Source organism: Geotrypetes seraphini, chromosome 9 (assembly GCF_902459505.1).
Source record: "Geotrypetes seraphini chromosome 9, aGeoSer1.1, whole genome shotgun sequence".
NCBI lineage: Eukaryota > Metazoa > Chordata > Amphibia > Gymnophiona > Dermophiidae > Geotrypetes > Geotrypetes seraphini.
The window spans coordinates 126937114-126951469 of NC_047092.1; the positions used below are offsets into that span (position 1 = coordinate 126937114).

At 46.2% G+C, this 14356-nt stretch overlaps 1 protein-coding gene across 4 annotated transcripts in view; it reads right to left on the reverse strand.

The window, feature by feature from the left end:
- AMMECR1L (AMMECR1 like) overlaps nucleotides 1–14356 on the reverse strand; it is a 137835-nt gene that overhangs the window by 36043 nt on the left and 87436 nt on the right. For 2 of the 4 annotated variants that reach the window (XM_033958370.1, XM_033958368.1), the window contains 2 exons: nucleotides 13915–14005; nucleotides 12500–12596 (listed from right to left, as the gene is read on the reverse strand). The exons of the other annotated variants lie outside the window; for them this stretch is intronic. In XM_033958370.1, the coding sequence (XP_033814261.1) occupies nucleotides 12500–12596; nucleotides 13915–14005 (188 nt within the window). The remainder of the gene's footprint in view (nucleotides 1–12499; nucleotides 12597–13914; nucleotides 14006–14356) is intronic. 4 annotated transcript variants of the gene reach the window in all.

Genomic DNA, 14356 nt, shown 5'->3' on the forward strand with positions numbered 1-14356 from the left:
TGCCTCTTCAGCAGCTAAAAAAAAAGGAAAAGGGATCACCACAATGATAACAGAATGGCACCCAGGAAATAGCTTGCACAGACAGACTGAGAGGTCCATAAGGTAGCAGCTATGCAAGAACCTTTGTTCCCGCTTAGTAAATAGGCGGGGAAGAAATTTTTATAATAAATACAGATGCAGAAAAGCCACCCAGTTTTTTTGAACTCAGAGCAATAAATATTGGTGCCATTGAATGACATCCTATTTGTGCAGCTGATTCATCCAGTTTGTTAACAGAGATTATTATAAACATTCAACAACGCTGATTTATGAACAAACATTCTGGCAATTGTTTCACTCAAAATGTTGAGGTCCTAAAAGTGTACTTTCTGTTCCCTTAGTATGGGCACCAGGAATTCAAGCCTTGAGTGCTGCAAACAAGCCTGATTTGCAGGCAGTCCCTAATGATTATACATAAGACTGATTTGTATTCAATGAAGTTAGATCTACATGGATACCATGTCATCTTTATTTATTAGGGATCTCCTGAAAATTTGGCTCATTTGCAGTACTTGAGATATGAACCCTTGTACCAATGCCTTAGGGCTAGATTCACTAACCTGATCCGTGTCCGATCCGTGGGCGATTGGAAGCAGGCCGACTGATTCACCAGCCATCTTCATGCAAACGGGGGTGATCGGAGGCATGCCCCCAATTGACTGCACGGATTGCTAGAGCCTTGACAGTAGTGACAGGATAAGCAGCCTCTTGTCACTGCTGTCAGGGCTTCTGCTGGCTTTTTAAAAAATTTTTTAATTGAGCAGATATTTTGAGTACAGTGTTGTTCCAGTTTGGACTGGGAGAAAATGATGCCTGAACTACAGGCAAAAGACAAGCATGAAACCATTGTTTGGGAGTAACAGCAGGCTAGGAGAGTATTAGGGGCTGGAAAGGGTATTTAGGACTCAGAGAGAGGCATGAAAGAGTATGAAGAGCTCTGGGAGTATGGAAGAGAAACCTGGAGGAGAGTGGGTCTCAAATTGCAGCTCTAAGGTGAAGCAGACAGCAAGGAATGGGATGGGGATGCAGCCCAGCTCCAGCTGCTTTTGTTTTCCAGCCCAGGTCCAAGGTCAAACAGCTGCCAAAAAGAAATAGGGGTGAAATAAACTAAGTTCAGGGCCCCCCCCTTTTATTTTGCATCAAGCTTTGCAGAGAGAAAGCGAATGTGCGGATTGCAGAGAGGATGGTCTGCGCCTGTGTCTGGATCGCTTGTGGGCGGATGTCCAATCAGGTAATTTACATGGGGACTGTTCCGTGAATGGATCACCCATGGATCGGATGGAAAAGTGAGTATTAGTGAATCTAGCCCTATTTAATCTGTAAATGTCTCTAGTCCAATGGTTCTCAACCCAGGTCTCATGGAACAACCAACCAGTTGGATTTTTAGGATGTTCATAATGATTATGCATGAGATAATTACATGCACTGTCTTCTTGGTTGTAAATCTATCTCATGCATATTTTTGTGGATATACTGAAAACCTGACTAGCTATGTGTGTGCTCCAAGGGATGGGTTGAGCGCCACTACTGTAATCTCACAGAATACAACTCATCACTCAAATGTGCACAAGGCATAGCAATCTGCAGTGATCTGAAGCCAAGAGATTCATCTGCTCTCCCTTTTTTTCACTTGAATTTAATTCTGGCTCTGTTGCTGCAATAAAAAGAAATTAGGTTCTTACCTTGCTAATATCTTTTCTAGTAGATAGGTATGTCATTCTGGACAAGTAGGTTATCTCCACATGGCCGCAAGCCTCTGAGGAATCCACTCCAGATTTTTTCTATAACCCTCCTAATTCACAGAGCGCTCTACAGCCATCTACAGTTAGTCCCCAAGCAAGCAAAAGCTCTTCCGAAATTAGGTGAAGTAGGGATATGGGGAAACTTTGCAAAATGATCCCACTGTACAATGTATGGAATGTGACTAACAGGTTCTACGTTTCATTCATTGGTCCTCTAATCCTCCCCCCACCTTCCTGGGACAAAATGCTCAATGACAGCATCTCCATTTTGTCCCAGGAAGGAGTGCCGTGGCTTAAAAAAAAAAAATTCAGCGCCACTAGTGTACCCTTGAAAAAGTCAGTAAAGCTGGTGAAAAGAGTTCCGCCGGGCCATGGATGTCTGCATTTTTAAAGATAAGTGATTTATTTCCTCTGCTGTGTTTGGAATAAATAACCACCAAAAGTGAAAATTTATGCAAAGAACTATAAGAAGAATACTAAAGAAGTTTTAAGCAAGCAAAGGAGTTTAGAGTAAGGTGGGGAGGATTAGAGAATCAATGAATGAAACTTGGAACCTGTCGGCTAAAGGTTTATTTACTAAGTTCCCAAGCGGGTTTCTGAGATCCTCATTCTCCCTTTACTCACACTCCATACATTGTACAGTGGGATCTTTTTGCATTGTTGGACTGTCTCCATTTGATCTAACTCACCATCTCTTGTGAATATCATATGGGGAAACATAAGAAATTAGAACAATCTAGCACAGCAACAAACATGCCAGCAGAAGCATCAAAGGAGCTCAAATAGTACCCCAAAGTACACTAGTAATAAACTACTCTTCATAGCCCAAAGGGCTGACTGGCTTCCAAGTGACAGACTTAGAGAACATTCTTAATGAGACAACAGGCAGGAGAGAAAGGCATGGCGGGGGTCCAGAATGACACACCTATCTACTAGAAAAGATATTAGCAAGGTAAGACCCTAATCTCTACAATAGGTGTCATTCTGGACAAGTGAAACGTACAAAAGCAGTCCCAGAACTCTAGGGTGGGATGACTGCACCGGCACATAGCGCTAATGACCCAAAGGCAGAATCTGCCCTTGTTGCCACATCCACTCTGTAGAACTTAGCAAATATATGTAGAGTGGACCAAGTTGCTGCCCTACAAATCTCAGGAGAGACTACCCTAGCTTCGGCCCACGACAAAGCCACACCTCTGGTTGAATGCGCTTTCATGGAAACAGGGTTTCCCGCAAACAATATATGGCTTTCCAGATTCCCCTGAAAATCATGGCCTTGGAAGCTGGTACACCTCACTTAGCAGGATTAGTCAGCACAAAAAGATGGCAGAGCGCCTAAATTTGTTGGTGACCTCAAGATATTGAAGAAGCACTCTTCTCACATCAAACTTCTTTAAAATCCAGTCCTGCTTCTTAGAACTTGGAGACTGGAACGCAGATAATCGAACTTCTTGAATGACATGAAAATCCCAAACCACCTTTGGCAAGAAGGAAGAACAATGTGCAAACAGACTCCAGTTTCAGAGATTTTAAGGAAAAGCTCCCTACAAGAAAGCCTGGAGCTCTGAGACCCATCTCGCCGAGGTCACAGCCACCAGAAAATCTGTTTTGAGCATCAAATCCATCAGCGACGCTTCCTTCAGCAGTTCGAATAGAGCTTGGCTGAGACCCCACAAAACCACGTTAAGATCCCACGAAGGGAACGAAGTCTTTACTGGAGGTCTGATGCATATTGCCCCTTTCAAAAAACTGGCTACGTCCAGATGAGAGGCTAACATACATTTGCAATCTTGAGTCTTGAAACAAGAGAGACCTGCAACTTAGACTCCCTTGTCAAGGCTGGCTTGGAGGAAAGCTAACATCACAGAAACCAGAGCTGAAAAATGACTCCACCTTTTCCTGGGCACACCAAGGCTAGAAAGTCTGCCACGTCTTAGCATAGGCCGAGACCGTTGTCGGCTTTATAGTCATAAGGAGAATGGTCATGACCACATCTCAGTACCCCTTATGCGTAAACGCTTTGTGTTCAAGGGACATGCCGTAAAAGCAAAATGAGCTGGATCTTCTAGGAACACTGGACTCTGGGAAAGAAGATCCAGATGCATATGGAACCCAAGATCAGGACCCATCTGAACACGCACCAGATCCGCGTACCAAGGTCAGTGTGGCCAGTCTGGAGCTATGAAAATGACCTTTCCCCAATGACTTGCAATCATTTGAAGGATTCAGCCAATCATGGGCCATGGAGGAAAAACATACAAAAGTACGCTCTGCAGCCAAGGCTGGACCAGGCCATCCAGACCCGCACTTCCGGGCTCGAATATCCAACTGAAGAACTTGTCTGCCTTTTTGTTCTTTGCCATAGCCATGAGGTTGGCTGACCTCAGTGGCAAACAATGGCTTGGAATGTTGTCTCTGACAGTGTCCACTCGCCTGGATCCATTTGCCTGAATATGCTGAGAAGTCGGTTTGGACATTGTCCACTCCCACTATGTGTTCCACAGAGAGTGCCTGCAGATCATGTTCTGCCCAGGTGATGAGCAAGTGTGATGTTCCAACCTGGTGAAGAGCAAGCGGGCCTCTAGATACAGCTGGACACTCTTGGTGCCCCCCCACCCCCACCCCCGGCAATTGCCATAGACCACTGTTGTAGCATTGTCCGAGAAGACCTGGACCTCCTGACCCTCCAAAGTCTTCTGAAGTTTCAGCAGAGCCATAAGAACATAAGAACTGCCATCTCCGGATCAGACCCATGGTCCATCGAGTCCGGCGATTCGCACACGCGGAGGCCCAGTCAGGTGTACACCTGATGTAGTTTTAGTCACCTATATCCCTCTATGCCTCTCGTAAGATGTGCATCTAATTTGCCTTTGAATCCTAGCACAGTGGATTCCGTAATAACCTCCTCCGGGAAAGCATTCCAGGTGTCCACCACTCGTTGCGTGAAGCAGAACTTCCTGATATTTGTCCTGGACTTGTCCCCCCTTAGCTTCAATCCATGTCCTCTTGTTCGTGTCACGTTGGACAATGTAAATAATTTATTTTGTCCAATGTGACACGGACAAGCTGAATAGCTTGAAGTTCCAGCTGGTTGATCAACCATTTCCTCTGGGTGGGTGGCCAATGCTCCTGAATTGGTCAATGATTGCAATGAACTCCCCAGCTGAGGAGACTGGCATCTGTCATCACGACGACCCAAGATGCTATCCAAAGGAGCACACCCATAGTAAGGGTCTGAGGGCGTATCCACCAATCCATGCTGGTCCGGGCCTCCAGCGTCCAAGGTAAAGACTTCTGTAATGAGTCAGTGCGCGGAGACCAACGCATGAACAACGTGTGCTGGAGAGAATGCATGTGGGCCCTCGCCCAAGAAACCACATCTATCATGGCTGCTACTGAACTTATGATTTGAAGAAAAATGCCTCCCAACCAAGTCAGCGCCATCAGTGTGAGACTAAGTGCAAAGCTTCTGTCTGTGTGCCTCTGGAAGATAGACATGGTCTGCAGCTGTGTCGAACAAGACCCCCAGGTACTCCAGGGATTGTGTCAGAGACAAATGACTCTTTCAGTAATTAACAATCCAACCCAAACCGTCTAGAACTCATTATCACCTGATTCACCATGTGCCAACTCTGATTAGGGGGCCTGAATCAGCCAGTAGTACAGGAAAGGGTGCACATGCAGTCCCATCTTTCGCAGATGGGCTGCCACCATCACCATCACTTTGGTGAATGTGCTGTCACCAGGCCAAAGGCCAGGGCTGAGAATTGGTAATGCTGTTTCAGGACCTTTCTATGGTCTGAGAAAATGGGAATATGCAAGTAGATCTCCATCAAATCTAGAGGCCAAGAACTCTCACCGCTGCTATGACAGATCAAACTGTTTCCATATGAAAACGCAGGACCCTGAGCGCTGCATTCACTTGAGTAAAGTCCAGAATGGGTCTCCAATCATCTGAGCCTTTCTTTGGCATGATGAAATTCATGAAGTATCTGCCTGAGCCTGAGTCTTTGGGCAGCACAAGCTCTATAGCCTGAATGTCTCGCAACTTTCTCACCGTGGCTTGAACTCGGGTTGCTTTTTCCTGGTGCCCCACAGGAGAGTCCACAAACCAATCTGTTATAGGGTGGGCGAATTCCAGCTTGTTGCCACTCTGGATGACCTCCAGAACCCAGCGGTCAGACGAAATCTGAACCTAAGCCAGAAGGAAGTCCAAGTTGGCCCCCTATCTTGAGAATGAGTGTGACTTCTTGGCGGAGGGAACAGCTGAAGACTGGTTGTGTCTGGATCCAAAAAACCTCTGCCTGTAATTCTGGGAGAATCTCTGGGAAGTGGAGTTGGAATACTGCTGAGACCGCCAGGAACCATAAAAATTAGAGTGACTGGAGGCTGTGGGCCTGTTGTCAGGCAGGGTCTTGGGTCAACGATCTACCCCACATGTCATAAGATTATCTAGACCCTTTCTGAATAACAATTGTCTCTTAAAAGGGAGTCTGCTGAGAGTAGCTTTGGAGGTGGAATCTCCAGCCCACTGTCTGATCCAGAGTATTCTGTGAGCAGAAATTGAATAAACTGAAGCTTTACTCATGATCCGAATAATGTCATAGAGAGTATCCACCAAATAATCCACTCCAGACAAGAGGACCTGAGGTATGGGCTCCTCGTCCTCCAGAGCTCGTAGCCTGAAAAGACAGGCATGTGTCACAAAAGACGCCGCCGAGGCTGCTTTGACCCCCAAAGTCAGGGCCTTGAAAAGTCTCTTGAGAACTACATCCACTTGGCAATCCTGCATATCCTTTAGCACCACACCATGTTCACTTAGTAACTTGTGCAATCAAGGAATCCACCTTAGGCTGAGCAAATAGCTGCTGGCACTCCTGTGTCATAAGATACAGCCAAGACAGGGCTCTCGCTACCTTGTGCAACTCCTGTGGAGAATCCCACTGCTCCGTGGCTAAGATATTAATGTCAAGATGCCAGGAAAACATAGAACACTGAACCCTCACTCCACTCATGAGGGAGGAGGAAATAGAAGGGACCGGCTGGGAGTTCAAATTTAGTTTATGGAGGGACCCAGAAATTAGATCCACCAGAGCCGAGGGCTTGAATAAGCGCAGAACCGGGGAATCATCCTCAGGATCCAGAGCCACTATGGGATCCAAAGCGCCAGACTGCGGCCCAGCATCTCTCATTAGGGTTTGTGCATCTTGAGACAGTAAGAGAACAGTGAGAGTCCTATCATCAACTGAATCCCCATTAGAAAGATCTCCCAAGTCCTGATCAGCGGTAGATGTTGAGGGAAATGCACCCTGGGAAGCCTTACTCTTACGTGCAGCGCAAGAAGCGCTGCCTGCCTTCGCTTTGTCAGGACAGTTTTCCTGAAAGGCTTTCCACATCAAATTGATAAATTCAGGGGAAAGCACCATACCAGGCAGCTCAGAGTCACCATCTCTTGGGCTCTGTGCCTTCTGTGTAGGACGGCCGCTGTATCTGGGTTCAGAAAAGAAAAAGGCCCGAACCACTGGGCTACCACCTGTTCCTCAGCCAGAGAGCGCAAAAGGGAGGCTAAGGTGGACGCTCCCGCCCCTCCTTCCCATATGGTGCAAGGACACTCCTCCAGTGCACAATTTGTGCAGTCCTGGCATGAATTAGGAGTACAAGAGTCCAAGGACTCCATTCCCACCAGGTTTGATGCAAAACGAGAGGTACTAAAACTGCAAGAGATTTTTGAAAAAAGATCGCTAAGATCCAATATGGCTGCCAGCAGGAATTTGGCACAAAAAACACACTTCAAAAACGCTAAACCTGCCGCTTCTTCCCTCTATATTATTACCAAAATTCGACCCTTCCTGAGCACACTACCAAAACACTTATCCACACCCTCATCACCTCACGCTTAGATTACTGCAACTCGTTACTCCCAGGTTTTCCCCTTAGCTATCTTGCTCCCCTCCAATTCGTCCAGAATTCGGCTGCACGACTCATATTACGGGAGAGCCGCTATACTCTCCTAAAGTCACTACATTGGCTTCCCATCCATTTCCAAATACAATTTAAACTCCTCTACTGACATACAAATGAACTCACTCAGCTGACCCTCACTATTTCTCTTCACTTATCTCCACCTGTGTTCCTCCTCCTCTCCCCACTCCCCCCCCCCGCACCGTGAGCGCCACTCAGCTCAGCTAGTAAGTTCCTCCTTGTCTTCAACTGCCAACTCCAGATTCCTTCCCTTCTACCTTGCTGTACCATATGCTTGAAACAAGCTGCCCGAATCCCTACGGCAAGCTCTGTCTCTGGCAGTGTTCGAGGCCCAGTTAAAAGCCCACTTCTTTGAGAGTGCTTTCGACTCCTAACTCCTCTTCACATTGGGTTCTGCATCCCCAATCATATATGCCATGTCAGACTGTAAGCTCTTATGAGCAGAGGCTGTCTATAAATGTCAAAAAATACAGCGCTGCATATGCCTTTCAGCACTATATAAGTGATAAGTAGTAGTAAAGGGAGAGTGTGGTGCAGTTTTAGAGCTATAGCCTCAGCACCCAGAAGTTGGGGTTTCAAACTCACGCTGCTCCTTGTAACCCTGGGCAAGTCATTTAATTCCCCCATTACCCCAGGTACATTAGATAGATTGTGAGAGGGAAAATGCTTGAGTACCTGAATAATTCATGTAAACTGTTCTAAGATACTGGGGAAACGGTATAGAAAACTAAATAAATAGAAAATAGTAGTAGTAGTAGCAGCAGCAGAATCACCCAATCCAAGATCCAGAGGGGAAGGTCGCTGGATAGTGACAACCACCATGCAAGACTTTCGTGCCACAGTCGTCCAGGGTAGGAGTGCATGTAACGGGTCCAGCTGAGAATTCTAGAACAAAAGCACAGCATCCTGCAGCAGACGCAGGTGGCTTTGGCCCAAGGAATCACATTGATCGTTGATACCATGGTTCCAAGAACCTAGAGGTACTGCCATGCTGTTAGGACCGGAATGGCCAGAAGGTCCCTGATAACCTGTTGAAGCTTCTCCTGATAGGACACAGGCAGGATCACTTTGCTCTGTCCCATGTGAAATTAAACTCCCAGGTATTCCAAATCCTGCGTCAACTCGAGGTAACTTTTCCTGAAGTTGATCACCCAGCCCAGGCTCTGCAGCAACCATACCACCTGATGAACAGCCTGACACCCCTCAAACTGTGAGGGAGTCTGATCAACCAGCCGTCCAGATACAAGTAAACCAGGACACCCTGGGTGCGAAGATGGGCCGTCACCATCACTTTGGTGAAAGTCCTGGGTGCCGTTACCAACCCAAAGGGCATCGCCTCAAACTGGAAATGCTGTCCCCAAGACATGGAACCTCAGATACTTCCGGTGGACCAGAAAAATAGGAATATGGAGATACGCCTCTGTCAAATCTAGGGAGGCTAGAAACTCCCCCCCAACGCCACCTATGCCATCACTAAGTGCACTGTCCCCATGCGGAAGCGAGGCACCTTCAGTGCCGAATTGACCACCTTGAGGTCCAGAATTGGTCTCCAATCGACAGAGCCTTTCTTTGGAATGATGAAGTATATAGAGTATCTCCCAGAGTCAGAGTCTAGCCCTGAAACGGATTCTATGGCTGAAATATTGAGCACTCTGCAGACTGTGGCCTGCACCCAAACCATTTTCTCTGGGCAGCCCGCTGGGGAATCCAGAAAATACTCAGTCAGTGGACAGAGAAACTCAAGTTTGTAGCTATCCCTGAGAACCTCCAAGAGGTCTGAGGTAATGGCCTGCTATTCCTCCAGAAAAGCCGACAACCGTCCCTCAGCCTGGCGTCAGAATTGCTTCTTTGCAGGAGCTGCCGGACGACTCCCTGTGGAAAGCTGATGTTGAGAACCACCGAAGCACGGTCTGGAAGATAAGAGGATTGCTGGCCTGTGGAAGAGCCCGAGTATGGACAAGAGCGCCTGAAGAGATGAAAATTAGGATGCCCCAAACCTCTGGAAGGGAGGATCTACAGGCAGTGACTTGAGCCTGTGATCCTGCACACTGGCCATAAAGTCATCCATACCCCAGCTGAACAGCAAGTGTCCCTTAAAGAGCAACAGGCTCCAGATCGCTTTAGAAGAATCGCCAGACCACTTCCAGATCCAGAGCATCCTGTGAGCTGAAACGGAATAGGCGGAAAGCTTAGCAAGGACTTTCAAGATATCATACAAGGCATCAGTCATATAATCCACTCCTTAGATTATAAAATCCAAGTCACAGAGCACCACAGTGTCAGGATCATGGTGTAATTTGGAATGGCATGCCCGAGCCACGAAAGAAGAGGCCAATGCCACCTTAACATCAGTGGCCGCTGAATCAAATAGACAATTAAGGACAAAAACCACATGTCAGTCCTGAACATTCTTCAGGACCACTCCCGTGTCACTTGGGAGAGAAGTGCGCTTGGTGACCTGCACCACCAAGGAATCCACCTTCGGGGAAGCAAAGCGCTTGTTAAAAGGCATTTGCCATGGGATAAAGCCACATCGTGGCTTGAGCTCATTTCAAGGGAACCTTGAGGGTCTCCCTGATGTCCATAAGAATCCGAGCGAGGTCAGGATGATCAGGAAAAGAGGTGGATTGTGGCCTCTGGTCACTCATGAGGAAATATTCTGCAGTGACTGGCTGCTCAGTCTGCAGCTTTAATTCCTGGAGAGATTCAGAGATCAAATCCACCTGATGAGCGTGCTTGAAAAATCTGTGCACAGTGGAATCCTCCCCCAAACCAGGGGCTCCGCACTGATCTGTCCTGGAGATCCACAAGATCTGCCACATCTGCAGCTGCTGTGGTGCCCCCTGAGAAAGCAGAGGTATGGAAAGCATATTTGGTGCAACTGCGGGCACTAATGGCTTACCCCGAGAGGAGGCAAGAGAAAAAAAGACCCTGGTCCTCAGGAGCAGGAGTTCCTGTGACCGGCATAGAGGCCTGCAGAAAGGAGATGGGCAGAGACTTTTTAGCCAAGTCTGCCTCATATTAACAAAATCTAGTGGAAACCCATCCTTCACACCAGTTTTGGACTGTTTGGAGGAGTTATGAGGTTTACCTCCCGAAACACACTTGTGTTTCACCAGAGCATGGCCTGCGCACTCCCCAAGGTTCTCCAATGCCATTTTTGTGAGAATCAGGGCAGAAGGTCGAAGACACCAAATCCGGGCAAGGCTCGCACCTCTCACAGGCCGCAATGCACGTGGAACATGGCTGCGCATCTGCAAATGAAGCATGAATCCATCACATCCTGCCCTGGGGAAGCCATCTTTGTGGTTTTCTTTCAAAAATGAAGCTGGCAAGTGTAAAAAATAACTTTAAATTCAAATTGGAAAAAATACAAGATGGACATTGGGTGCTGATTTTAATTTAAAATAGCCTGGAAAAAACCACAGGAACCCTAAAAAAAATGGTGATTTTAGGATATGGGGAGGGGGGGGGGTAGGGCATGCAGGGAAACCACCCAAAAAGCTCTTTTAAAGACCCCCCAAAATTGATGATTCAGGCTGTCAGCTGTATTCACAGTGACACATGCTGAATGGAAAACACTGCAGACAGAGCTGAAACAGCTCACAAGGAAATCCTCTGCCTTAAATTGATGGAAAGCTGGACTTGGATTCTTCTGACTGCCTCACCAGCCAGACGTTCATGGCCGGGTACCTCCACCACCCTCAGACACTCCGCGCAGAACGCCTGGTGGAAGAACGCAGTCTGGCTCCAATTTTGGGTGCGTCTCCACGAAACCACGCATCCTGCGTTTGACCCACTAACAGACAAACCTGGGGTGAGCAAGCTCCCATGGGAACGGTCACTGAGCCCCGACAAGCAAGGACTCCCCCCCCTAAACAGACTTTTCTAAGGTCTGCAATCTCTTGCAGTCAGAGCTGTCCCTGCAGGGAATCTCCACAGCATGAGAGTGAAAACCACGAACGCAAAAACTGAATTAACACAAAATAAAACACGAGCAGAAAAGACAAGCTCCTACAGCCTGGCTTATAGGAAGGAAAACTGATGCTTACAGGGACAGTAATGATGTAAGAAAGGGAGGTGTTTAAGCCTCTGAAGTTTGAGGCATCCTATAAAGTCCTGGCAGGTATACAGAAATAAACCACTGGTCACGGAATAAAGTGGGATTTCACAAAAAACATCTATTGCACTAGAACATCTGTTAACAACTCTAATCTTTTCATCCTGTTATTTCAAGTCTCTAGCTAACAAATTCTTCCCTTTCCTTTCTGATTCCTTCTCCCTTCATTTTACTGTTATGGACTTTACCCTGTATGCCTATTTGCCTACTCTTTCCAAAGAAGTGAATTCTATATAGCTAGTTTAGCAGGCACCAGGAATTCTCTACTCCTTCCCTAGTTGCATGCTATCCTTGAAAGCAGCAGGTCCAAAAAGGAGGCAAAGTTCAAGTACGAAGATGAAATGCATCCTCAAGGAAGCTACCCTAAATATCTGCTTTATCATAACTATTTAATAGAAGAGTACAATTGATCAACTGAAACAGTACCACCCTTTGATATACTTTTGATTTAAAAAGGAAACTTTTTCCACGAAATTACATAATACAATGAAATGGAGCCAGAGGCATGGTCTCTGCAAAATGGCTGCCTGGGGAAATAAAGCTGAGCTCACTGCCATTAGGGTTTCTAAAGAGAGCTGAAGGTGATGAGAAGAGACCAGGAAAAGCAGCTCCCCACCTAGTCAGCTTGATGCTTTTCCTAAATTCATTGGTTATAGGAGCCTTGAAGCCACCTTTCCTGAGTAAGGAGTCGATGGTCTGAATCTGATCCCAGTCTGGAAAGAGAAAACAAAACCAGATTTTGGTAAGGGACAGACTCTGAGGAATATATAGTAACTAAGGGGTAGAATGGGAGAGGGCAGGCAATGCAAGAGGGAGATAATGGCGCGATCACCAGGAGAATGCTGGAAGGAAAGGCAATAGGTCAACCGAAAATGGGATTCTCAGTTTCAACCAAAACCGAATCAGCAGCCAAAAATGAAATAAAAACTAGCTCCTCCCCCCCCCCCATAAGCAGAAGGGGGTCCTCCTGGGCCAGTCACTGCCACCCTCCCTCCTCAGTCCCCCTACTTTCACAAGACTTCCTGCTTATATTGATTCCAATCCTAAAGTAGCTATTGGGACCATGGGAGGCCCTGGCAGCCAAGTTTAGCCAAGGAACTGGCAGAGGCAAGAGCAACTGGATATTGTTCTTGCCTTGAAGAGGCTGCTGGATCACCAGGATTCTTGTTCTAGAAAGGAAGTATCAAGTACAAAATAAACAATAAACAAGTAGGTGTGGGTAGCCTAAGGTGGGGAGGCACCATTAGGCTACCAGGGCTTTAAAAGTAGGTCTGGGGAGGGTGAGTGGCAGTGGCAGCAGTTGACATGAGAGGTGGTCAGTAGAGGGTGGGATGGAGGGCAAAATTTCAGTTCATCAGTCAAAACCACAGTGGCATTTTTGGCCCAAACCTGGATTTCAATGCCGAATCTGAAATTCGGTCGGCCTCTAAGGGAGGCACACACACAACATGCCATAGCATTATATACTGGGTTTTCCCCATGTACCAGAATGCATTCATTAAGAACATTAATAGCACATTAATAGCTTCTAATAGCTTTTGGAATGCTTACATACAGGTCTCTTGTATCAACAGAATAAATTCAGTTCAGAAATAAAAAGCAACAGAAGGAAAGGGTGGGGGAAAACATTTGCTATGTTGAGTTTTGTCTACCTACAAAGTAGGATTAGGAAATATTATTCTTGGTTATGTAGTTAGTAGAATGATATGTAAAATTAAATATGAATCTGATTTATCTTTTAAATAATGAAAAACAGATTATAAAACTAAACACGGAATCCTTTCACAAATACTAAATATTCATTCATATGTGAAAAGGAAACCAGAGAAGTATGTATCTTGGGGCAGTCTGTAAATACTGGGGAGGTGATGAGGGTCCTGAATGAAGAGGTAGCTTTCTGACTGGTATCTATAACTATAAGGGAGAAGTAATGTAGCTTGTACTAAGAAAGCCTTGCTCTATAAACTGTATCATCTAGTTGAAGGTCCATGCTCAGTCTCCCCCACCCCCTTCAGCTTTTCAGACCCCTACCTTGTTCCTTGGCAACCTCAGGTAGATACGTAGCTGTGCGTTTCACACCCTTTTCATTTATAAACTCAATGCGAATTCCATGAATTCCCACCTGCACAAGACGACAGGTGAGAGAAAGAATTAAGTACTCAAATGTTAAGAGATAGTCTTATAGCAGCCCAGACAGGTCATAGGACGTAGGGGATCGGGAGTAAAAAAAGAGGCTCAACTATGATTCACAACTAATAGAGAGCACCTCAAAGATCACATCCCCTCTCCCCATGTAAGAAAGGATGAAACTAGATGATGGCTAATGATAAAAAAACAAAAGAATAAATCTATTCTGAGGTTTTGGCACTAAATCTGCAAGTTTGGGCTCCTATATAAGTCAAATTCTGTATTTTTATAAATATATGTTAGAAAATGGGATATTTGACTACCATTCAAGGTATTTTGAAAAAGG